The sequence below is a fragment of the Nerophis ophidion genome, linkage group LG02 (assembly GCF_033978795.1).
Source record: "Nerophis ophidion isolate RoL-2023_Sa linkage group LG02, RoL_Noph_v1.0, whole genome shotgun sequence".
Taxonomy (NCBI): domain Eukaryota; kingdom Metazoa; phylum Chordata; class Actinopteri; order Syngnathiformes; family Syngnathidae; genus Nerophis; species Nerophis ophidion.
The window spans coordinates 13,942,802-13,969,558 of NC_084612.1; the positions used below are offsets into that span (position 1 = coordinate 13,942,802).

A 26,757-nucleotide genomic window follows, 5' to 3' on the forward strand; every position below is an offset into this window, starting at 1 on the left:
TCATTTACTAACACTAATATTACGCAATGATAAAACATAGATTTAAAAAAAATTCATAAAATTACACGTTGATTCAATAAAAAACATTTGCCTCAAATTACTGGAAAAATCTGGCATTTTAGGCTGCAACAATCACAAACAAAACCTGCTAAATCCTTATGAACTGAATATATATTAACAGCCGTGAACTTTCTATACTCTGCGATGAGCTGGCGACTTGTCCAGGGTGTACGCCGCCTTCCGCCCGAATGCAGCTGAGATAGGCACAAGCGACCCCCCGCAACCCCAAAAGGGACAAGCGGTAGAAAATGGATGGACGGAAAGAACTTTCTATACTCACATGACAAGTAGGAATGTTAACATTTGACCTAGAAATTGCCTCTTGAACAAATTGACATTTTATGATATTTGCTTACTATCAATTCGCATATGTGCATTCAGAATTAAAAAAAAAGGTAAATATTTCCTCATAAATAATTTATTTGCTTATCCAACGCTCACTGACTAAGCCTCGTCCTGCTATCGAATCATTTCCAGCACAGTCTGACAAAGAGCCCCCAGCAAGACGACTTTGGGAAAGGAAATAAAGTTGTCACATGTCTCGCAGACATCAAGTCTATTTTATTTTATTTATATGTTTGAAGCTGTGCAGCCACTGATGAAGACATTAAAATGTCCCCTATATAGTAAACCTAAGCTGACAGGCTGTCTGTGGATTTCTGGCTGTCATCTTTACACACACACACACACACACACACACACACACACACGCACACACACACACACACACACACACACACACACACACACACACACACACACACACACACACACACACACACACACACACACATTCACACACACACACACACACACACACCATAGGAGCCGACATGTCAATCAATCAATCTTTGTAATGGGTTATTTTTCGCACCTCGCTGCATAAAAAGGTATGGGCTTAGTGTCCGGATGTAATAAACTGTAAAATGCAAACACAAACTACAAACCCCGTTTCCATATGATTTGGGAAATTGTGTTAGATGTAAATATAAACGGAATACAATGATTTGCAAATCATTTTAAACCCATATTCAGTTGAATTTGCTACAAAGACAACATATTTGATGTTAAAACTGATAAACATTTTTTTTTTTTGCAAATAAACATTAACTTTGGAATTTGATGCCAGCAACACTTGACAAAGAAGTTGGGAAAGGTGGCAATAAATACTGATAAAGTTGAGGAATGCTCATCAAACACTTAATTGTAACATTCCACAGGTGGGCAGGCTAATTGGGAACAGGTAGGTTCCATGATTTGGTATAAAAGCAGCTTCCATGAAATGCTAAGTCATTCACAAACAAAGATGGGGCGAGGGTCACCAATTTGTAAGCAAATTGTTGAACAGTTTTAGAACAACATTTAGGGATTTTGCCATCTACGGTCCGTAAAATCATCAAAAGGTTCAAAGAATCTGGAGAAATCACTGCATATAAGCGATGATATTACGGACCTTTCATCCCTACAAAGACAAGATATTTGATGTTCAAACTCATAAACTTTGTTTTTTTTTTTGCAAATAATAATTAACTTAGAATTTCATGGCTGCAACATGTACCAAAGTAGTTGGGAAAGGGCATGTTCACCACTGTGTTACATCACCTTTTCTTTTAACAACACTCAATAAACGTTTGGGAACTGAGGAAACTAATTGTTGAAGCTTTGAAAGTGGAATTCTTTACCATTCTTGCTTGATGTACAGCTTAAGTTGTTCAACAGTCCAGGGTGTTGTTGTCGTATTTTACGCTTCATAATGCGCCACACATTTTCGATGGGAGACATGTCTGGACTGCAGGCGGGCCAGGAAAGTACCCGCACTCTTTTACTATGAAGCCACGCTGTTGTAACACGTGGCTTGGCATTGTTTTGCTGAAATAAGCAGGGGCGTCCATGATAATGTTGCTTGGATGACAACATATGTTGTTCCAAAACCTGTATGGACCATTCAGCATTAATTGTGCCTTCACAGATGTGTAAGTTACCCATACCTTGGGCACTAATACACCCGCATACCCTCACAGATGCTGGCTTTTGAACTTTGCGCCTATAACAATCCGGATGGTTATTTTCCTCTTTGTTCCGGAAGACACCACGTCCACAGTTTCCAAATATAATTTGAAATGTGGACTCATCAGACCACAGAACACCTTTCCACTTTGCATCAGTCCATCTTATATGAGCTCGGGCACAGCGTAGCCGGCGGCATTCCTTTGTGTTGTTGATAAATGGCTTTCGCTTTGCAAAGTAGGGTTTTAACTTGCACTTACAGATGTAGCGACCAACTGTAGTTACTGACAGTGGTTTTATGAAATGTTCCTGAGCCCATGTGGTGATATCCTTTACACACTGATGTCGGTTTTTGATGCAGTACCGCCTGAGGGATGAAAGGTCCGTAATATCATCGCTTATATGCAGTGATTTCTCCAGATTCTTTGAACCTTTTGATGATTTTACGGACCGTAGATGGCAAAATCCCTAAATGTTGTTCTAAAACTGTTCAACAATTTGCTTACAAATTGGTGACCTTCGCCCCATCCTTGTTTGTGAATGACTTAGCATTTCATGGAAGCTGCTTTTATACCAAATCATGGAACCTACCTGTTCCCAATTAGCCTGCCCACCTGTGGAATGTTACAATTAAGTGTTTGATGAGCATTCCCCAGCTTTATCAGTATTTATTGCCACCTTTCCCAACTTCTTTGTCAAGTGTTGCTGGCATCAAATTCTAAAGTTAATGTTTATTTGCAAAAAAAAAAAATGTTTATCAGTTTTAACATCAAATATGTTGTCTTTGTAGCAAATTCAACTGAATATGGGTTTAAAATGATTTGCAAATCATTGTATTCCGTTTATATTTACATCTAACACAATTTCCCAACTCATATGGAAACAGAGTTTGTACAATGACGAGAGTTGCTTTAAAAATGATGTGCTTTATTTAAGTGGCATTTAGCCATGTAAAACTAAGATATTGAGAATTGCTTGGATTCTTGTTCTTGGTCATGTTTCTACAGACATTTGTTGCTAGGCAGAGTTTATAGGGCTCAATATGGTAGATAGATAGTTTGTCATATACAGTACGCACACATACGATAGTCTTTTTGTAGGCTTTGCAAAGAGCACTACAGTATTCGTATCCTAGCAAACGCGGGATTACAGGATTTGCATTTTGATGGGTGACAGCTCAGTCACCATGAGAGTAGTGGGGAAGGCAATAAAAGATCTGTGATTGGACCGCCCCCCAAACAGATCCTCTCTAAATGCTTACAGCGAGAGATGCAAACATTATGCAGGACCAGGATTTTTCCTACTGGTCCTTATGTCACACATTTGAAGGTCCCCTCATTTGTAGAAGCTATTTTTTAACGATGGTGTTATGTTAGATCAATTCCTCTAAAATAGTGGTGGGTGCCACTCTTTTATTGATTGATTGATTGAAACTTGTATTAGTAGATTGCACAGTACAGTACATATTCCGTACAATTGACCACTAAATGGTAACACCCGAATACGTTTTTCAACTTGTTTAAGTCGGGGTCCACGTTAATCAATTCATGGTACACGTGGGGGTGCACATGTCACCCTAGGAAACATGCTTTATCAGTATCATGTAACCTTCTTTGAAAAGCTTCAAATGCACTTATTTTGATTCAAAAATAAAATCAGCACAATTTTTTTTTAGGTTGAATTTTTTTTGTATATTGTGTTCCAGACTTAATGCTGCTGATCAATTTGAATTTATTATTTGAGTTTGTTGTATTTTATTTTCCAGTATTAAATGGTTCAAGTTGGAAAAAAAGGTTTCTATAGTTGAAATAATGACTACGGTACATTTTTTTTAAAGAAACTTTATTAAGTATGAATCTATTTTGTTATGGACTAAAATTAATGTTTATGAAATCGTTATTTTTTGTAAGTTGATCTATATTTCTTTATTTTTTGTTTTCTGTTAATGTTAATAAATATACAATGTTATGCAGAGGTGTAATTATAACAGTTCTATAGACAAATATAGACAGAGAGTAGGAGGAGGCAAAATATTTTCTTCTTCCCCATAACTGAGAAGCATTGTGTTAGATACAAACATGTACACCCAATACTTCATGGATGACAGTTTTGAAGAAGAAAAACAACAAAAAAACAGGCTTCGCTACACATCTTGAAATAAAGTCTATCTGTCAGTTTTTGATTGATTGATTGAAACTTTTATTAGTAGATTGCACAGTACAGTACATTCCGTACAACTGACCACTAATTGGGAACACCCGAATACATTTATCAACTTGTTTAAGTGGGGCTCCACGTTAATCAATTCATGGTAGTCAGTTAACGTCAGAAACAAACATAGGCGTTCTGAATTTGATCTTTTTTTTTTTTTTTTTTTTTTTTTCAGCGAATACTGTCGACCAGGGCTTGTCAAGTGGCGGTCCCAGGACCAAATCCGACTCAAAATTGAAATTATTCTGGCCCCCCAAGGTCAGTTCAAATCTTGGGAGACAAACATTTTTGCAGAAAATTCCCAAAAAATACGAGAGTGCTCCTGTTCTATAGAGGAACGTGGACCACTGTAAACACATCGGCAGATCCTTGCATTGACATTTTAACCTTGCTAGCAAACATACAACACTGGGGTACAAACTTGTGATGTACTTGACTGAGGCATTCCGCAAGGCATCCGTTTAAGTCCTCTCTTTTTTTTGGCAGTTACACATTTTTTTTTGCAATGTGATTTATGTAATTAAGCTTGTTTACTTCAAATGCAGTCAGTAGTCATTTGTTCAATCTATTTAGTTATACGCAGATTGTTGATGACTGAAGTGCTGATATCAACCAAACCTAACACCCCCGCCCCAACCCCCTCCACATCCCACCCCCCGGATTGTAAACAATGTAAATAATTCAATGTATATACTCTGATAATTAACTTGTGTGATGACTGTATTATGCTGATAGTATATATTTGTACCATTAATTGATTAACGTGGACCCCGACTGAAACAAGTTGAAAAACTTATTCGGGTGTTACCATTTTGTGGTCAATTGTACGGAATATGTACTGTACTGTGTAATCTACTAATAAAAGTTTCAATCAAAAAAATCAATCAAAATACTCGGAGTGTTCCCCAAGGTTCCATTTTAGGTCCTCTCTTATTCGGGCTATTCAACTAGCGGCATGTGGGTTCAGTTCTAAAACAAATTGTGAGAGAGTCACATTTTTGCAGAATGGCTTAAAAAACAGCAGAACAACACTGTAGCTCTGACAAAATAAATAGACCAAAATGAAATATCTACTGTATTGGTTCCCTGGAATATCAATCAATCAAAGTTCATTCATAGAGCCCTAAATCACAACTGTCTCAAAGGGCTGCACAAGCCACAACAACATCCTCGGCTCAGATCCCACATCAAGGCAAGAAGAAACTCAACCCAATGGGATATAATGAGAAACCTTGGCCGGGACCGCAGGTGTGGGGAACCCCACCCATGAGCGACTATGCAAAGGATGTCGAGTGGATCTAGTTAATAGTGTGAGAGTCCAGTCAACAGTGGGGCCAGCAGGGGATCATCTTGATGGAGACATGTCAGCAGTGCAGAGACCTCCCCAACAGATGCACAAATTAGTGGTCCACCCTGGGCCTCGACTTTGAACATCTAGCGGCTTCATCTGTGGTCACCTGATAACCTCTCCACGGTAGAGAGGTTATCTTTTCTCTAGAGCAGAAAAGAGACAGCAGATCAACTGAGTTTTAAAATGGGACTTAAATGCTTCTACAGAGGTAGCATTTCTAACTGTTACTAGGAGGGCATTCCAGAGTACTGGAGCCCGAATAGAAAATGCTTAATCGCCCTCAGACTTTTTTTGGGCTCTGGTAAACACTAATAAGCAAGAGTTCTTAGAACGCAGATTTCTTTCCGGGACATATGGTACAATATAATCAGCAAGAATATACAAGATAAAATTGATAGTAAAGGACGAAGTCTGGCTCCTCGGTCCTTAGCTTTGTGGAAATGTGGCCCCCAAAACACTTTAGTTGAATTTCCTTGCTGTCGACTAACCTAGCATGATGTTGCTGTTGAAAGATGACTGTAATGTTGTCTAGTAGGTTGGACAAGTGGAGAGTTACACTGTATGTGTGAAGACTAGATAAAGTGCACAATAGCACTTCCTTGTTCCGTTGCCGGGGTTAAACCACCATGTTTACTGTGAGTCTGGCTCAAATCTACACACTCGGGACGACACTTTATTAAAAAAGAAGTATTGCTTTATCAAAGCTGACGGTTCTGCAGCCGCGACTCCTGTTAATATTGCAGACCCTGCTTGTTCTTTTGTCATCCGGCTCGTTGATTGAAAAAGCAATTAATATTTGGCCTCAGGCCTAAAAAGCAATACAGTAAGAGACCTGTTTGTTTATGTACAGGCTTTATGGTCATCTCCCTCTTATTGGTTTATTTAATGATATTAGCTATAAACTGGTCCTTGCCTCTCCGCCTTCCCTTCATTTACAATGCAACAGGCAGTCTGCTTTGACCATCTGGACCTGTAAGAACTACCAATAAACAAGGTTAACACACCCTTGAGGTATACTTTGGTTATTGTTTAGGGCAGGGGTATCCAAACATTTTCCCTTGAGGGCCACTGAAAGATGCAAGGGGCCACATTTACTTCATGAAATATGCTAAGAACCAGTCCAATGTAGGTCAATATATGCTAAGCTATCCCCACACAACATTTAGTTCTTAGTTTTTTGTTATACTGTAGCTGACAAAGCATATTTGGTGTCATATCTAATAACATTTATTATGGATAATGAATATATTACAGTTTGAGAATATACTGAGGGTTAATGAAAAAATATCTATACCCTGGATAGCATTTTAGACACCTGTGGTTTGGTCAAGTCTCTACTATAGTCACTTATTACATGGTCATAGTCTCATATCGGTTACGATATCACTTTTTTAAAGGGGAACATTATCACCAGACCTATGTAAGCGTCAATATATACCTTGATGGTGCAGAAAAAAGACCATATATTTTTTTAACCGATTTCCGAACTCTAAATGGGTGAATTTTGGCGAATCAAACGCCTTTCTGTTTATCGCGCTGGAGGCGATGACGTCAGAATGTGACGTCGCAGAGGTAATATAGCCGCCATTTTCATTTTCAACACATTACAAACACCGGGTCTCAGCTCTGTTATTTTCCGTTTTTTGGACTATTTTTTGGAACCTTGGAGACATCATGCCTCGACGGTGTTTTGTCGGAGGGTGTAACAACACTAACAGGGAGGGATTCATGTTGCACCACTGGCCCGAAGATGCGAAAGTGTCTGCCGCCAGACCCCCATTGAATGTGCTGGAGTGTCTCCACATTTTACCGGCGATGCTAAGGCAGACATGGCACAGAGACGTATGGATAACCTGCAAATGCATTTGCAACGATAGTCAACGGAATCTCAAAGGTGAGTTTTGTTGATGTTGACTGCCAGCTAATCGGTGCTAACATGCTACGCTAATCAATGCTAACATGCTATTTACCGGCGGTGCTAAAGCAGACATCGTACAGAGATGTATGGATAACCTGTAGATGCATTTGCAACTATATTACGTTTCCTTCCACCCACATTTAATGCGAAACAAACACTTACCAATCGACGGATTTAAGTTGCTCCAGTGTCAAAAGATGCGAAAGTCCTGATCGTTTGGTCCGCACATTTTACCGGCAATGCTAACGCAGCTATTCGGCCATGCTATGGCTATGAATAGCGTCAATAGCTATTCGCTCAATAAATTCAGTTTCTTCTTCAATACTTTCATACTCCAACCATTTGTTTCAATACATGCGTAATCTGTTGAATCGCTTAAGTCGTTGGAATCTGAGTTTGAATCCGAGCTAATGTCACTATATCTTGCTGTGGTATTCCCATTGTTTGTTTACATTGGCAGCACTGTGTGACGTCACAGAGAAATGGATAGTGATTTCGAAGATAGCGAAAATAAGGCACTTTAAAGCTTTATTTAGGGATATTCCGAGACCGGTAAAATTTTGAAAAAAACTTCAAAAAATACAACAAGCCACTGGGAATTGATTTTTATTGTTTTTAACCCTTTTGAAATTGTGATAATGTTCCCCTTTAAGGCCCAAAAAAGTTGTTCTTATAATAAAAAAATGGAAATTGTTTACAATTTTTATCATTTTTGATCTTCTGCTCAGGGGCCTTGTGGTTACAGTGTCCGCCCTGAGATCAGTAGGTCATGAGTTCAAACCTCGGCCGAGTCATACCAAAGACTATAAAAATGGGACCCATTACCTCCCTGCTTGGCACTCAGCATCTAGGGTTGGAATTGGGGGTTAAATTACCAAAATGATTCCCGAACGTGGCCACTGCTGCTGCTCACTGCTCCCCTCACCTCCCAGGGGATGGAACAAGGGGATGGGTCAAATGCAGAGGGTAATTTCACCACACCTAGTGTGTGTGTGTGTGTGTGTGTGTGTGTGTGACTACCAGTGGTACTTTAACTTTAATATCAGAGTCAGTAAGAATTGCTAGGCTCTGCTCTCTTTTGTTCAATACAAGACAATAAAGAGCATAGCTATAATTAAGGCCCTTCCATTTTCTAACACAAACAGGGTCAACAGAAGCGTCCAAACAAAATAAATACACTATCATCCCTTATTTTTTTTTTACATTTAATTAAATGATTATACAGTTTTGAGGTCTCTGGAGAAAAACATGACGTCACGGAGGGTCAAAGAATTGTCAAATGACAGAGTGCACTACTTTGCTGCAACCAGCAGAGGCGCTGTTGATTCTCTACCACAGTCACTGTTCATGCAGTCAATGGGTGGTATACACATAGAATAGAATATAATAGAATAAAAAGTACTTTATTGATCCCTGGGGGAAATTCAGCAACATCAACCATTATCAGCTGTGGCATCCCACTTTTTAGGGCAGACCATTTTCACTCAAAACTAGGAATTGAAAAATTAAACATATTAAGATTTTTGTCATTTGTAATTTTGACAGAGGTCATCTTCATCTTCCTCCAAATCTACCAATCTGACCAAAATGTGGTCATATGACACAATTTGTTTGGCTTGCTTTAAAAAAAAGATGGGATTTTGAGTTATTTATTTGCATAATGATTTGGGGTTGCTGTGTTTTTCTGTATATGTATGAACTACGGTTGATGATTGTAGAGGTTGCCCTCTAGTGCAGGGGTCGGCAACCCGTGGCTCCGGAGCCGCATGACGCTCTTTGGCCACTCGGGTGTGGCTCAGCTGCATAATCGCGACCGCTTTTACACCAGGCTATCTGCGTGCCGGCCGGACGCATGCATTTCGCTGTTTCAGTCATCACATGTACGAGATTGCAAGGCATACTTAGTCAACAGCCATACAGGTTACACTGAAGGTTGTGATATAAACACTTTTAACACTCTTACTAATATGCGCCACACTGTGAACCCACACCAAACAAGAATGACAAACACATTTTGGGAGAACATCCTCACAGTAACACAACATAAACAGAACAAATACCCAGAATTCCATGCATCCCTAACTCTTCCTGGCTACATTATACACCCGCTAGCACCAAACCCCGCCCCACCAACCCCGCCCACCTCAACAGACGCACGGAGGGGGGGGGGCGGGGTTTGGTGCTAGCGGGGGTGTATAATGTAGCCAGGAAGAGCTAAGGATGCATGGGATTCTGTATTTCATAAACTGGAATAATTATATGTCTGTTGATATTGTTACACTATCCTATCGCAGTGCTTCTCAGTTATTTTCTGTTATGCCCCCATAGGAGGAGAGGACATTTTGCACTCCGCCTACTCTCCGCCCGCAACTATGAATATCTTGTTTATAAAGTTGTTTGAGAAGAACTGTCCGATAGTGTTGTAATTATGCCTTATCACATTGTTCAGAAATACGTTTCTTGCGTGTAAAGTATGTGTCCTGTTTGTTCTGATTAAAATCATTTTCAACAAATTGAAGGCAAAAATCATAGAATTTTTCAAGCAAAAATAATTTATATCAGCAATACTGGCCCTGTATTTACTTGGTATCGGATCGATACCACACCCCTAATATATATATATGTACATATATATTAGGGGTGTGGGAAAAAATCGATACGAATACGAATTGAATCAAATATGTTGTGCAATTCAGAATCGATTCTCATTTAAAAAAAAAAAATACATATATATATATATATTTTTTAATAAATCCAACAAACCACTATACAGCAATACCATAAAAGTGCAATACAATTCCAAAACCAAACCTGACCCAGCAACACTCAGAACTGCAATAAACAGAACAATTGAGGAGACACAAACATGACACAGAACAAACCAATAGTAGTGAAACAAAAATGAATATTATCAACAACAGTATCAATATTAGTTATAATTTCAGCATAGCAGTGATTAAAAATCCCTCATTTACATTATCATTACACATTTATATAAAAAAAGAAAACAATAGTGTCACAGTGGCTTACACTTGCATCGCATCTCATAAGCTTGACAACACTTTTTTTCACAAAGATAAAAGAAGTCGTATTTTTGGTTCGATTAATAGTTAAAACAGGGCTTTACGGTGGGCGAGGGGTTAGTGCGTCTGCCTCACAATACGAAGGTCCTGCAGTCCTGGGTTTAATCCCAGGCTTGGGATCTTTCTGTGGGGAGTTTGCATGTTCTCCCCGTGAACGCGTGGGTTCCCTCCGGGTACTCCGGCTTCCTCCCACTTCCAAAGACATGCACCTGGGGATAAGTTGATTGGCAACACTAAATTCGCCCTAGTGTGTGAGTGTGAGTGTGAATGTTGTCTGTCTTTCTGTGTTGGCCCTGCGATGAAGTGGCGACTTCTCCAGGGTGTACTCTGCCTTCTGCCCGATTGTAGCTGAGATAGGCACCAGCGCCCCCCGTGACGCCAAAGGGGAATAAGCGGTAGAAAATGGATGAATGAATAATAGTTAAAACAAATTTACATTATTGCAATCAGTTGATAAAACATTGTCCTTTACAATTACAAAAGCTTTAAAAAAAAAAAAAAACTACTACTCTGCTTGCATGTCAGCAGACTGGGGTAGATCCTACTGAAATCCTATGTATTGAATAAATACAGAATCGTTTTGAATCGGAAAAATATCATTTTTGAATAAAGAATCGCGTCGAATCGAAAAAAATCGATTTATAATCGAATTGCGACCCCAAGAATCGATATTGAATCGAATCGTGGGACACCCAAAGATTTGCAGCCCTAATATATATAATATATATATATATATATATATATATATATATATATATATATATATAGCTTTCTATTTTAATTACTTAATTGAGTTTACAACCCTCTGGTGCCATTTTTGCTGACCTGCTCGACATCCATTGCTTTCCTCCTCTCTAAGGTTCTCATAGTCATCATTGTCACCGACGTCCCACTGGGTCATTATTGTCACCAATGTCCCACTGGGTGTGAGTTTTCCTTGCCCTTATGTGGGCCTACCGAGGATGTCGTGGTGGTTTGTGCAGCCCTTTGAGACACTAGTGATTTAGGGCTATATAAGTAAACATTGATTGATTGATGATTGATTTTGTACGGTTTCTGTACTTGTTTCGATTATTATTTCTTGATTGTATGTTGCATATTATCAATAAATGTTTATAAAATAAAAAGAAAAAAAGAAAGAAAAAGAAAAAAAAGAAAAGCGCGGTAATTGCTTTGAGTGTCACGTGTCCAGCAGGTGGCAGTGGACATTCTCAGGTATGGATAAAGACAAGGAGGAGGAGGAGGAGGAGGATGAAGAAAGTAGGGGGCGTGTACTTAATAGTCTCTCCCACGTTGCGTAGCGTGGAAATGTGACGTGTGGGAGCCGCGGAGAGAGCGAATGTGTGCGTGTTGTGTTTGTTGTGTGAGTGTGACAGTGAGTTCCACACAGCGGGAAAGTGCCCGCGGCTTACCCCACTTCGGGCTCTCCGTTTCCCGCCAGGACCAGCCGACAGCCGGGGACTTCACCTCCACCAGGTCCGGACTCCTGGAAGTGCAACAAAAGTCCCGTCATTGGGGTTGTGAGCGATGCACTGGCAGCATGGCCAAGTGGTTCAAGGAGCACCTCGGATTCAAAACTACCAAAGCACCCCCTCCGGCGCCTCCGAAACCGGACTACCGACACTGCCTTACCGGTGTTCCCGGTGCTCCTGGCTTCCAAGCGGCCATCTCCGGAGCTACTTTCCCTGCTCAGCCGGACATTCTGGCCGCCTACAAACTGCAGAAGGAGCTGGACTTCGAGGACCCGTACACTCCCGGCGGAAATGTGGCGTTTGGCTGCGGCAGCGTGAACGCCGTGGGGGCGCAGGATATCAAGTACGTGTCGCCGAAGCACCGACTCATCAAGGTGGAGACGGTGGAAAAGAACAGTCCGGCTTCCGGCGGAGGTGTCACGGTCACTCAGGCTGTCGCCTTAGGGAGCGTGAAGTCTCCCACCTCGCCCCCGACGGAGCAGGACAGCAAGGAGAAGGTGAACAAACTTTCAAGTCACACATTTAATGTAACTTTGGTTTAAAGCACCTTTTAAACACGACGTCAACTAATACTTACATTCAATATAACTTTGTCTATTAAAAAACTACAAGTTAAATAAATGAAACAAACATATTTTATTATAAGATTTAGGCGTGTTGTGTTTAGAGGGCCTTTGATTCTGTCGGAATTTTCGAAACTTTCCTGGTTGTGTCACAGCAGCACTTCGCGCACTTGTGTCAGGAATGCCCGCTTCCAACCGGCAGAACTTGACGCACGCACGCACGTTCTTATATTTGTTATCCTCTTGAGACCTTCGAAAAATTCCTCTCTTTAGGACAGGGGTTGGCAACCTAAAATGTTGAAAGAGCCATATTGGACCAAAAATACAAAAACAAATACCGTATTTCCTTGAATTGCCGCCCGGGCGCTAATTAATTTAAAACCTCTTCTCACTCCTGTGCTTACCAAAGGCATGCGGTAAAAGCATGCGCTAATTATTTTAAAACCACTTCTCACTCCGGCACTTACCAAAGGCATGAAGTAAAAATTTGAGTGTGATGTAAGCTTGGACCTTAAATCCTACTGAATAGCTCTTAATCTTCTTCCCTTTATGCGATTTTAAATTACCGGTATTGAAATCAGCCTCCTCCATTTTGAAAATGATGACAGGGGAAGTGTCAATCGTGACGTCTCGAGTTTGACCAGGCGGTAATAATAAGCTTGCGTTAATTATTTTGGGAAGCGAGTTTGACCCGGCAGTAATTCCAGGCAGGCACATGCTATATGCCCTGCGGCAATTCTAGGAAATACGGTATGTCTGGAGCCGCAAAAAAATAAAAGCCATATTACATGCAGATAGTGTGTCATGAGATATAAATTTAATTAAGATGGCTTAAAGGAAACCAAATGAGCTCAAATATAGCTACAAATGAGGCTTAATGATGCAATATGTACATATAGCTAGCCTAAGTAGCATGTTAGCATCGATTAGCTTGTAGTCATGCAGTCACCAAATATGCCTGATTAGCTCTCCACACAAGTCAATAACGTCAACAAAACTCACCTTTGTACATTCATGCACAACGTTAAAAGTTTGGTGGACAAAATGAGACAGAAAAAGAAGTGGCATAAAACACGTCTTAGAAAGTCGGAGAAAGTTATTCATGTAAACAAACTAGGGTGAGTTCAAGGACCGCCAAAAATAGTAGGACAAAACGGCGCTCGCCAAATACTCAAATCAGTGAGGCATGTTTAATAAAAACAGTGTGCTTTATAACAATTAGGGAGGTTTGTGTCATATTTGTCCTAATAATAAAACAAAAAATATATATTTAAAAATTTCCCCCTCATCTTTTTCCATTTTTCATACATTTTTGAAAAAGTTCCAGAGTGCCACTGAGGCGCCGCTAAAGAGCCGCATGCGGCACTAGAGTCGCGGGTTGCCGACCCCCGCTTTAGGCCCACCCTTTCTAGATATATAAATATTTATATTTACAACATTAGTAATAGTTACAAACTGCACAAGTATAAAAAAGGTAAGCCTTTTAATTCTTTTTTTTTAATTTAAATTTTTTTTTTGTAATTAGTAGGGGTATAACGGTACACAAAAATTTTGGTTTGGTACTACTTTGGTTTAGAGGTCCCGGTTCAGTTCATTTTCAGTACAGTAAGAAAACAACAAAATATAATTTTTTTTAGATACTTATTTACCAAATTTGCAAAATCTTCCACCAAAAATATTTTTCTTAGTGGAATATTTGATGTGAAGTAATGGGAACCTTGGAAAGGTCAATAATTCACAATAACATTGATTTTGATTCAATATTATGTTTTGAGCTTTGTTTTATTAGTCAACATTGCAACTTTTGCTAAATTACATTTAACTTTTAAGCTTTTTATTTCACTTTTGTTATGCTTTTGTTTGTTTTAATAGTATTTTTAGAATGTGCCGTAGGCCTTTAAAACATTAGCTGTGGGCCGCAAATGTCCCCCGGGGCACACTTTTGACACCCCTGCTATAGATAATAAAAAATAAAATCTGATAAATCTATCGATAAAAAGCAGAACTCTCTCTGTCTCAGCCCCTCCCTCACGAATGCTGCTGCGTGCACAATTTGTTTTGTTTTTAACCCTTTCTTAACCCTGAACGTACATTGAAAATATTACGCAACCATAACTTAAAATGCCGGACATTTGAGGCATTTAAGAAACTCCACCCGGACAGCCCCGCAAAAGAGGACATATCCGGTGAAAAGAGGAGGTATGGTCAGTCTATCGTAGCCCGGCCGCTGCTAGCATGCCTTGTGTTGTGCCTCGGTGTGCATTGTTTACACAACGTGCGGTACGCTACTTAAAATGTCCGTGTGGAAACTCCTTCGGTGCACCTCGATCCGAACTGAACCGAAACTCCCGTACCGAAACGGTTCAATACGAATACACGTACCGTTACACCCCTAGTCATTAGTTTTAATCTTCATTGTTTACATTAGGTTATTAGACTTTATCTCTATATGCATTTTATTTTTATTAATTTTGGCCAAAGGAGGCGCATTTCAATTTCTTACACACACTTGTTATTACAGGTGTTGGCCAGAGGAGGAGCACTTTTAAAACTGAAACAGCGTCAATTTGAAAAATCCCTCATTTTTGGGACCACCCTAATTTTGAAAGATTTCACCCCCAGGGGTGCAAATGAGATCTGTATTTTTTGTTTTTTGTAATGTGCTGAATGCCGACTTTGGAGAAATGTTCACGGAATGTAGTATTTGGCTCTCTATTAGATGCATTGGTTTTCCGTATTGGGACCATGATTTTGGTCCTTTCTTGTTTACCTGTCCTCATATGGAAGGTACTTTTCCTTGTTGATGTCTCCAAAATGGTAGAAATACAAGAACAAACACACTAACACACACACACACGGTTACTTAATAGTGTCAGCTCACTTGCGACATTACATCCCGCTTAATGACTAACCTGCGTGTTAGGGAGTGTTTCTTTGGCAGTCCATTCACCAGCAAATATCCACTGTATTGTCTCCGAATATAAGACGACCTGTCTTTTTTTCAAGACACGTTTTTATGGAAAATGAAAATTCTATTTACTTCCATTCACCACAGAAGTTATCTCAAGGTGCTTCAGAAAACTCCCTCTCAGGAAGGCACAGCGAACATGGTGTGTGTTTGTGTGGGTGAGAAGAAGAAAAGCTGGATTGTAAAGAAGTTGTTGGGTGCCATCTGTCAGTTTTGGAATGTTTCCCAACTTTCAGTCAGCCAAGGTACATGTTTTTATCAGACATATTTGATGGCGCACCACAAACCAATCATGTTGAATGAATGGCTGTCACTGGCATAAATAAATGGACAAATGTATGTTATTTGTAGAAAAAAAACAACAGACCGATTAGGTAATATTACACCATTTCCACTTGATGATCTTGTAACTAATACCAGCAAGTGCGGCTGTGCGGTAGTAAGTGTAAACCTCACTCCCTGACACATTAAGGGGGAACTGAACTTTTTTTTTCGTGACTTGAATATTAACCAAGTATTAGTGATATTGTTATTATAAGCGCTAACGCAGACAAACTATTTTTTGCGGCGACGTGATCACGAGTTTGCGTGCCAATGTTGACATTGTCGATTGGTGCGCTGCTTCCTCGTTCCCTTAATCGTCAAACTTTATTCTAGATCATAAATCATGCCTCTCATCTGGATAATGGACGGACGAGAATGTAATCCGACAAGTTGGCTTTTACAGCCAATTTAAACCCGGAAATGTCAGGAACAACATGAAAAGATGTTTGGTCCCCCCCCTCCTGTTTTCTTGGCGAGGATTATGAGTCATTCTTCATCTGAATGAGAATGTATGAACATCCGAGCAGTCTGCATCCTAATGACAGCAGACATTGTACAGTAAGTTATGTTTTTTATGTTTGTTGGCCCTCTTAAAGTCTGCAGTGAGTAGTAATCGGTGTTGTTAAAAACAAATTAATGATTTGCGTATGCGTAAAATGATCAAAATAAGTAAATATTATTATAAATGTGCCTTTTACCACATCAAATATATACTTACATAATGGATATAAAACCTTAATGGAGCTGTTTGAATGTTTAAAAGGGCTTTTATATGATCCATGTTCAGAAGAATTTTGATCACATCAATTTAATATTTAAGAAAGCATAAAAAAACATCCGTCATGTCTCTCATAATAATTGTGAACGATAAGGAAAAAATCCCAAAAAAGTGAATTTTTCCTTTAACCCCAGATTTACACCGCATGCAGAACGGTGCCGCCACGTCTGCAGGCTCTTTCCGTTTTTATTCAAGTCAGTGTGTTCAGTTTCTGCTGCTGCGGAACGGCACAACGTTCTAAATATACGAAGAACCTCTTCCGGTTTCTGCAACACAGCTTTTTGATAACGTCTGCTTGTGTTGGACAGGAAGTTATGCAAAAATTTAAAATTAATTATCCGGTTTCCTTCCAAAATGAAATACTCAGTTTTTAAGGCAGATTGTATTCTATAATAATAATAATACATTTTATTTGTATTACACTGTACATTCGAACTAGGGCTGGGCGATGTGGTCTTTTTTTAATATCTCGATATTTTTAGGCCTTATCGCGATACAGGATATATATCCTGATATTTTGCCTTAGTCTTAAATTAACACTTGATACATATAACATCATTATGATGATTCTATGTGTCTACAAACCTGCGTAATATCGTGTATATCGATGTATCGCCCAGCCCTAATTCGAACAACACATCTCAAAGGGCTACAGAGTAAAAACAACATCAAGGCATACAAACAAGACAGTAAAAATGTAAAAACATAGCTATATGCTTTCCTAAAAAGGTAGGTCTGGAGTCAGGAAGCGCGTTCCACAGACGGGGAGCGGCAGCTTCAAAAGCTCTGTCCCCCATGGTCTTGAGTCGGGTCCTGGGTGAGAGCAGACGGTGCCTAACATTTTACACTTTGAAACGTCCTAATGGTAATTTCGGTAATATCTCCTCTTCACCTCACAAATGAACGAAGACATGCTAATCCTGGAGGTCCAAAACGAATTAATCATATACAGGCATATCTTGGGCAACAATGTGTCAAATACAAGCTGAAACCGGGAAATCAAGAGGTTTGGAGAGTGGTTGGTTTTAGCATGAATGTGTTTGTGCAACAGAATAAACTTACGCATCCAGTGGAAATCTGGCTCAAGAGTTTGCACAGATCAATGAGCTGACCACTTTTAGCTCGTTGCCTGACACGCTCACCACTCAAGCAGCACACCCTGCTTTGTTCCTCTGGTAGGACAAAGGTGGCAGGAGCAGTGGGTTACAGACTCTCATGGCACAGTGGTTGGGAATAGCAGAAACCTGTCTTTTTTTTTTTACTTAAAATAATAATAATAATAATATTATTATTAAAAATAATACTAGTACTACTATATTATATTTGGGTTGCTACAGTAATGGGGACCTATAATAACGCTGTCATGTCTTACCCTATAAGACAGCAGTTGTAGTTCAACATTTGTTCACTTACATTTTCTTCTGGCCAACTTAATAGTCAACCTTTGCCTTAAGAGGTTATCACATGTATTTTAGTGAGACAACATTTGCATCCATGTTTTGTAACGCCACACTGCAGCCTGTTGTGTCAGCACAAAGTGGACATGGAGACCGACAGACTGGTAGAATGCATGCATGGAGGCTGCTTCTAGAAGCACTTTGTCATGTCGGGGCCTCTTGGGAATTCACACACACACACACACACACACACACTAGAGACACCCGAGAGGTACGATGCTAGCGAGGTTAAGGACGCGCTTGTACGGTGATGAGTGTTATCTGGCTTCTTGGAATGTTTCTGTACTGAGACAAGATACAACAACTGTTGTATGAATACACAGCATGCACCGTTCTCTTTTAATACAACTCAACTGCTAAGCATATTTTTTCCTGAAGGAAATGATAGAAATCGAACTGGTCTGTTCCAGGGTCAAACTGTCACATACTCATATTAATTATACAGGAAATGTTTAATTAATTTAAGTTATTCAAGGGTTGGTCTTCTTTGTTGGGTAAGCCATATTGCACTGAGAAGCCTGGACTAAGATGCCTGTCCCAATTAAATGACCAACCAGCTAATTTGCACAAGAGATCAGTCCAATATTGTACTGCAGCCTGTTGCTATTGGTTCCATACTATCCTATGGTTTAAGGCTGGGCGATAAACGATATCAATATATATCGTGACAGTAATGTAATCGGTATCAATAAAAAATGCGTTCAATAAAACTTTTGATGTACATTTACTTTCGTTGGAAGAAAAAATGTTGCATGAAAAAGAGACACTCGCTAACCGAGCAGTGCAGGAAGTGATCACTGATCAGTGGGAGTGACATGCTAACAGCCAATTAAAGTTGTTTGTGCCATGTTGTGGTCTCACGGTTGATACTTTTTGCATTGAGTGAGAAGAGAAACTAAAAAATAGTGCTGCAGAGAGCGAATAAGTTGCGGATTAAACAGTAAAAGTCACCTCATCAATAATACTACACAACCTTAGCTGAGCTCACCCTTGAAATAGTTCTCAGGTTTCTCTATTTACATTTTAACACATTGCACTATTTTGTTACACTGTATTAAGCATTTCTTATGTATTTCCTATTTTTGCACCTTATTTTTAGTATGGTTATTGCTAAGTGTACAATGTGATTTTAGAATGTCTTTGACATTGATTTAGTATTTGATTTCCTTACTGCCTTGATCATTGAAGGGATTATACACCGAGGAAGGTTACATTTTAAATAAAAATGTTTACATTTAGTATATTTTTCTCCTGGTCCATAAAAGTATCAATTATCGATATCGACCGTTATAAAACACTTATATCGTGATACAGTTTTCAGTTATATCGCACAGCCTCACTATGGATGTCCTCATCCTATTTTACCTCATTTTGCCATCCTCGGTACCCTTATGTGGGGGCATCCAAAAAAGAAGTTACGCAAATAAAAGACAAAATAAAACGTTGAGTAAATATTTGTGTATGAGGCGACTTTAGAGGCAGAATTTTCCCAAAATACTGTTAAGACTCTTGAGTCGTACAACCTTAGCGGCATTTGAATGTGTTCATGTACTGTAGCTCGTTAACACCGCTTTGTGGCTTCTGCTCAAGTGTAGAACTAACAATTTTTTCCACACCCTCCCACCTTGCTTTTCCACTTGGAAAACAACTGTTACTACCATAAAGTATATTTCCCGTATGTGAAGAGAGCTGCGACCGTGACATAATAAAAACCTGCTTTGCACTGCAGATGTTTGCTTCTGCGAGCAATCATGAATCTGGTAGTTGAGTGTTTATATATTTGAAGCAAACAAAAATGATCATTTTGGTCCAAACCAGTGCAGCTGTTCAAGCTGATGAAACAGATTGCATATAGTACGCTCTCTCATCATACACTTGCATGGATTTAACAGGCGTGTGTGTGTGTGTGTGTTTGTGTGTGTGTGTGTGTGTGTGTGTGTGTGTGTGTGTGTGTGTGTGTGTGAAGCACTGCTACCAAGCAGTATGCATGATGTTAAATCAGTGCTGACAGCCTGTGCTTTCAAGGAGTGTGCAGAGAGACTGGTTTAAAGGTGTTCTTGTCAGGTGCCGAGGGCTTGACACAAGTGCGGCATAGATAGCATTTTGAGGCTCCACTTTTTAGCGTCAACTGATCAATGTGAATTCCATCAATTGTGTCGAATTGATTGTTGATTGTCATAAAGCAGATTAGGCACAACACAGTTCACCGCTTGGCTATTGTGCTGAGAATATCAGGGTATCTCACGATACAGTACACACAGCTAACAATTACACAATTTCAATAGGGCGATATTGCAATTGTTCATTTTCCGGACTATAAGCCGCTACTTTTTTCCCTATGCTTTCAACCCTGCGGCTTATAAAACGGTGCGGCTATTTTATGTTTTTTTCTTTACTAATGGCCATAATCCTTTGTGAAGTGAATTGAATTACATTTATATAGCGCATTTTTCTCTAGTGACTCAAATCGCTTTTACTTTGAACCAGTGTGGGTGGCACTGGTGGGTAAGGTGTCTTGCCCAAGGACACAACAGCAGTGACTAGGATGGTGGAAGCTGGGATCGAACCTGGAACACTCATGTTCCTGTCACGGGCACTCTGCCAACCGAGCTATACTACCCCCCATTTTCTATGAAAACTAGTTTTCATAGAATACCAAAAGATTGGTAAATATTTTGGTGTTCCATGAAAACTAATTGTATTCAACAGCTAGTTTTCATATAACACCAAAAGAGAGACCCATTAGTTGGGTTAATGGTTGTGCTCTGGTGCCATCTTTTGAACGACTTCGCTCAGTGCAGTTGCTGCGGGTTGAACTTTTACTTCTCGTTTTGTTCCTCCAACTGGAAGTATTCCCCCAGAACACATCACTCCGAGCAACGTTTGTAAGTTTTACAATATAACTCGAACATTTCGTACTTACTAAACTGTCCCTGGTGTGATGTCTGTAGGAGTGTTTTAATGCATAGTTGTACGTGCTATCGTAATGTAATCAAGCTAGCGTCATTAGCATTAGCGAATAGGCTAACACGTTTATAAGTGAAAAGTGTATGAATAAGAAGACATAATTAACCCTTTTTGAGCAACTGGGTTAGTAATATTTAACATTCTTTTTGTATTATTTCGGTTTTGTAAATGCACCAAACTTGACCCTGGAGTTATTGAGTCTGTTTAGCTGATTGGAGAGCTAGCTTCTGCAATTATTGGACCCATGAGGATGACTTCAGTTTTGTTTGATCATCCGTTTTACTGCCATGTGACACGGACCGTTTGGACACAATTAGGTATTAAAATAAACATTTATAAAATCTTTGTTACCGGTATATATTTGCAACTTCTAGTCCGGTGCGGCTAATATATGTTAACATATTTTATTTCTTCTAAAATTTGGTGGGGAAATACGGTAATTGCTTTGAAAAACCTACAATACATTGGTGTGTTAAAGAGGGGAAATCATCAAAATATTTTTTAAATTTTTTTATATAGTGGAACCAGAGTACAAACAGCAAAAATGCAAAACAATGACACTGTTTTAATGCATCATAGATATAAACAAAGTATATGTACATGACCCATTTTAGGTCGCATTTGTCATACAATTTTAACCACAGCATGAAAAACATAAAACCTTCTAAACCAGGGGTGTCAAACTCGTTTTCATTGAGGGCCACAACGCAGTAATGGCTGCCTTCAGAGGGCCACTTGTTTTTTTAAATTAATTAAAATATTGCATGCGGGCAATAACCTGTGGTTAGATTTTTTCATGTACAAATTAATTGATACATCATACGTTGAGGTGACAGACAAATATTCAACTGTTTATTTTTATCTTTACTAACATATTTTTGTAATATGATGTAATATTTGACATGATTAGATAATACTGTTTCGAAGATGCACATTTTTTCCTTTCAGAATCTAAATAATTATTTTCACTTAGTAAAAAAAAAAAAAAAAAAAAAAATGAAGTATTTTATTAACGCGCACTTTTCCCAGGCTTTCGCTGGCCACATACAATAATGTGGTGGGCCTAATCTGGCCCCCAGGCCTTGAGTTTGACACCTGTGCGCTAAACAATAGCAGTTTTCAATTTTTACAAACGTGTAACATTTTCAACACTGTTAATTAGGGTTTTGTGATATTGACAATATAAATAATAAAAAAACAGTCTGCCTTTTAATACTATAGTTATACTGAGATAATGCATGTTGATGACACATTCTGGCCTTGTCCTGCAAATTTAATTGCAAAAATGGAACAAACGTGTCCTCAACACAGCTGCTAGCAGGAATGCTACACTAACGCTCCTCCTCAGTCCAAAGCCACTTCTAAGTCAATCAATCTCAGCGTCTTTAGTGGACAGAAAGTCAGCAATCGAAAGCTAGAGCTCTTGAATGTCTTGAATACAAATATCAATAGTAACGATACCAAGTATAACATCATTATATAGTTGCTACAACAGTGGCTAGATCAATAATTTTTATCATCAAAAAATATTTTGTTGTTTTTGTTGGCAAAATCACTGGACACATGAGGGCACATAGGGCGAAATCAAAAATAGCCAATAGTTGGAAACAATTTAAATATTTAATGGACATTGTTACACTGCCATTATGTGTTTTTGTATGATTATAATTGTCATCAAAAATGGAATCTTCCACTGATCTTGAACTTTTAAAGTATCAAAGTATAATCATTTCTAGGACCAATAAGGCCCCTGTAACTACTTGGTATCGGATGGATACCCAAATTTATGGAATCACCCAAAACTAATTTTAGGTATCAAACAGCTGAAGAACAAGTGTTTATTATATTTTGACAGAAGTGTAAATAGAACCATATTACGACAGAAAGGAACCTGATGTCAATAACAGGAAATTGGCAACTAAATTAATAATACAATTAAGAGATTAATAAAACTGTACAAATGCTACCTCATACATCAGCAGCCAAATTAGGAGCCTTTGTAACTTATTTTGAAATAATTCTATTTTGGTTTGTATACCAAATAATAAATTGGGATATATATCGTTGTTACACGAGGCTGCAAAATATATCGCAATCTAGATTTTAGGCCATATTAACCATCCCTCCTGGTAAGAGTAAAACACAAATCACAGTAAATGACTCTGACAAGGGATAGTGAGGTGATAGTGAAGTATGGTGGCACTGGAACAACATAAGTTGGAAAAAAAAAAGAGCCCACTACAAAGTTCCTCTCCGCATCGATGCTTTAATTACTTGACTGATGAACGCTAATTATATCAGCGCTTACCTCATTATTGAAATGCCAATAGAAGAATCAAGTGTTATTTACTACTTGAGTTTGTTTTTACTTGAGCCTGATATTTTTATTGGAGAATGTGGGGTAGGTGGGTGGGAGCAGTGTAAGCATCCAAAGTGGAATGCTACTAAGGTTGTATCATTTGGAATTTGATCAAAATGCTATGGCAATTTTCCAGTCAGTGAAGCAAGCATCAAATAATGAAATCTGTGTCTGTGTTTTGCTTTTCTTCTGTGGGCTGTGGTAAATACTCGGAATAGGCTGTAAGCGGACACTCATTCAAAGCAGTGCGATTTTACAATATATATAATAGTTTGACTTTAAAAAGAGTATATGGTAAAATCAATTTCTCTGTTGTTTATATTGTGATTTTAATGTCTCAGCTCTGGTCATGTCACCTGAAAGAACATTGCTGTGCTAATACGTCCATGTACAAGAGCTGACAGGAGCATGGATGTCAACAATGTAGTAGAGACTTAGGCAAAGCACTATGGAAGTTGAACCAACAAAACCCCAAGAGGAAATCCTTAATTTTGACATTAAAAGTCCAACAACGGTAAACAGCAAAACATTCTGCCAACAGGTCGTTGTTAGTGACATGAAGACGTCTATTTTTTCTTTGTCACTTAAAGACACGACACGAAGAACAGTACAAAGACAGTGTAAAAATGCGACAAAGCGTTAACTTTACCTCAAAAATCACCATGTGATGAAAATACATTTTCACCAAAAGAGCCTAAAAGTATTGTTGTCCAAGGTAGGGCTGTCTTCGACTAATAATTTTCACAGTCAATCTTATTCGTTATTTTTTGCCCATTGACAATGATCAGTCAAATCTATGGCTTTTTAAAAAATCCAAAACCAACATTTCTTAACTATCGGTACCTGTTCTTTTTGTATTTGGGCTCTCCATAAGTACATAAAATTGGAAATCAAACCATGGAGGCGTTGCAGAGATACAAACCCCTTTTCCATAGGAATTGGGAAATTGTGTTAAATGTAAATATAAACGGAATACAATGATTTGCAAATCATTTTCAACCCATATTCAGTTGAATATGCTACAAAGACAACATATTTGATGTTAAAACTGATAAACTTTTTTTTTTGCAAATAATCATTAACTTTAGAATTTGATGCCAGCAACACGTGACGAAGAAGTTGGGAAAGGTGGCATTAAATATTGATAACGTTGAGGAATGCTCAGCAAACACTTATTTGGAACATCCCACAGGTGTGCAGGCTCATTGGGAACAGGTGGGTGGCATGATTGGGTATAAAAACAGCTTCCCAAGAAATGCTCATTCTTTCACAAGAAAGGATGGGACGAGGTAAACCCTTTTGTCCACAACTGCGTGAGCAAATAGTCAAACAGTTAAAAAAAAACCTTTCTCTAAGTGCAATTGCAAGAAATTTAGGGATTTCAACATCTACGGTCTGTAATATCATCAGAAGGTTCAAAGAATCTGGAGAAATCACTCCACGTTAGCGGCATGGCCGGAAACCAACATTGAATGACGGTGACCTTCGATCCCTCAGACAGCACTGTATCAAAAACCGACATCAATCTCTAAAGGATATTACCACATGGGCTCAGGAACACTTCAGAAAACCACTGTCACTAAATACAGTTCGTCGCTACATCTGTAAGTGCAAGTTAAAGCTCGCGAAAGCCATTTATCAACAATATCCAGAAACCCCGTTGGCTTCTCTGGGCCCGAGATCATGTAGGATGGACTGATGCAAAGTTAAGTGTTCTGTGGTCTGACGAGTCCACATTTCACATTGTTTTTGGAAATATTCGACATCGTGTCATCCGGACCAAAGGGGAAGCGAACCATCCAGACTGTTATCGACGCAAAGTTCAAAAGCCAGCATCTGGCATGGTATGGGAGTGCATTAGTGCCCAAGGCATGGGTAATTTACACATCTGTCAAGGCAACATTAATGCTGAAAGGTACATACAGGTTTTGGAACAACATATGCTGCCATCTAAGTGCCGTGTTTTTCATGGACGCCCTGCTTATTTCAGCAAGACAATGCCAAGCCACATTCAGCACGTGTTACAACAGCGTGGCTTTGTAAAAAAAGAGTGCGGGTACTTTCCTGGCCCGCCTGCAGTCCAGACCTGTCTCCTATCGAAAATGCATGGCGCATTATGAAGCGTAAAATACGACACCGGAGATCCTGGACTGTCGAACGACTGAAGCTCCACATAAAAGAAGAATAGGAAAGAATTCCACTTTCAAAGCTTGAACAATTAGTTTCCTCAGTTCCCAAACGTTTATTGAGTGTTGTTAAAAGAAAAGGTGATGTAACACAGTGGTGAACATGTCCTTTCCCAACTACTTTGGCACGTGTTGCAGCCATGAATATCTAAGTTAATTATTATTTGCAAAAAAAAATAAAGTTTATGAGTTTGAACATCAAATATCTTGTCTTTGAAGTGCATTCAATTGAATATGGGTTGAAAAGGATTTGCAAATCATTGTATTCCGTTTATACTTACATCTAACACAATTTCCCAATTCATATGGAAACAGGGTTTGTATTTATATAACAATCTTGCCTTCCTTTATACTTCCTCCAAACAGTCTGTTTGGAATTCATCCAATTTATGACATTTTTCCCAGTTGTGACTTTAGAGGATATCTCCATATATGGAAGAGATTTACCCGAAAAGCTTTGCGCGAGTCCACCATTGTTGTCCGCGCTGTAGTGAAAAAGTTCATTTTTTTCTGCATCCTCTGCTGTTGCCATTTCTAATACAAAGTAGGGTATAGTTTAAACTTACATCTGTCAGTAGGCTTCATATGAAAGTGCTAATAACTACAACATGGCTGACGGGGAAAAGAGACGGGCAAAGTGAATGCACGTAAATAAGACCGCCCACATAACGGCGCATCCTGAAGAGATGGTCAAAAAGCAACTTGAAGACAGTCTGTAAAACATTATATATGCAAAAAATTTACCAAAGAACTAGCATTACATGTTACGTAGACCACAAGGAAGTGTTTTAAATGTAAAAAAAAAAATCCTAATATGACCATAATATGAGCCCTATATATAATAGAAATAACAAATATGTAGAAGTGTATACTTACTGGTCACTAGGTATCAGTAATCGCACAAGGATGTGCTCGAGCACATACATGTGAATATTCTCAAGTCAATTACCGTAGATTTTGAACTGTAAGCGGCTACTTATTTTACTAAACTTTGAACCCTGCGGCTTATAAGATGGTGCGGTTAATTTAAGCATTAAAAAAGTGTTTTATTGT

The 26,757-nt window shown here is 38.9% G+C and overlaps 1 protein-coding gene and 1 long non-coding RNA gene across 6 annotated transcripts in view; one reads left to right on the plus strand and one right to left on the minus strand.

Annotated features, from left to right (window-relative positions):
* Positions 1-4,940: 4,940 nt before the first annotated feature.
* LOC133537056 (uncharacterized) lies at positions 4,941-12,765 on the minus strand. The gene is made up of 3 exons (XR_009802598.1): positions 12,263-12,765; positions 12,043-12,116; positions 4,941-5,772 (listed from the first exon to the last, which is right to left on the minus strand). It is a non-coding gene; the product is annotated as an uncharacterized LOC133537056 (long non-coding RNA).
* Positions 11,878-26,757, plus strand: part of LOC133537032 (SH2 domain-containing adapter protein F-like) — a 225,905-nt gene continuing 211,025 nt past the window's right edge. For 3 of the 5 annotated variants that reach the window (XM_061877861.1, XM_061877853.1, XM_061877871.1), the window contains exon 1: positions 11,878-12,599. In XM_061877861.1, the coding sequence (XP_061733845.1) occupies positions 11,970-12,599 (630 nt within the window). In that variant the 5' untranslated portion in view covers positions 11,878-11,969. The remainder of the gene's footprint in view (positions 12,600-26,757) is intronic. The other 2 variants (XM_061877878.1, XM_061877888.1) reach the window with 2 other exon arrangements.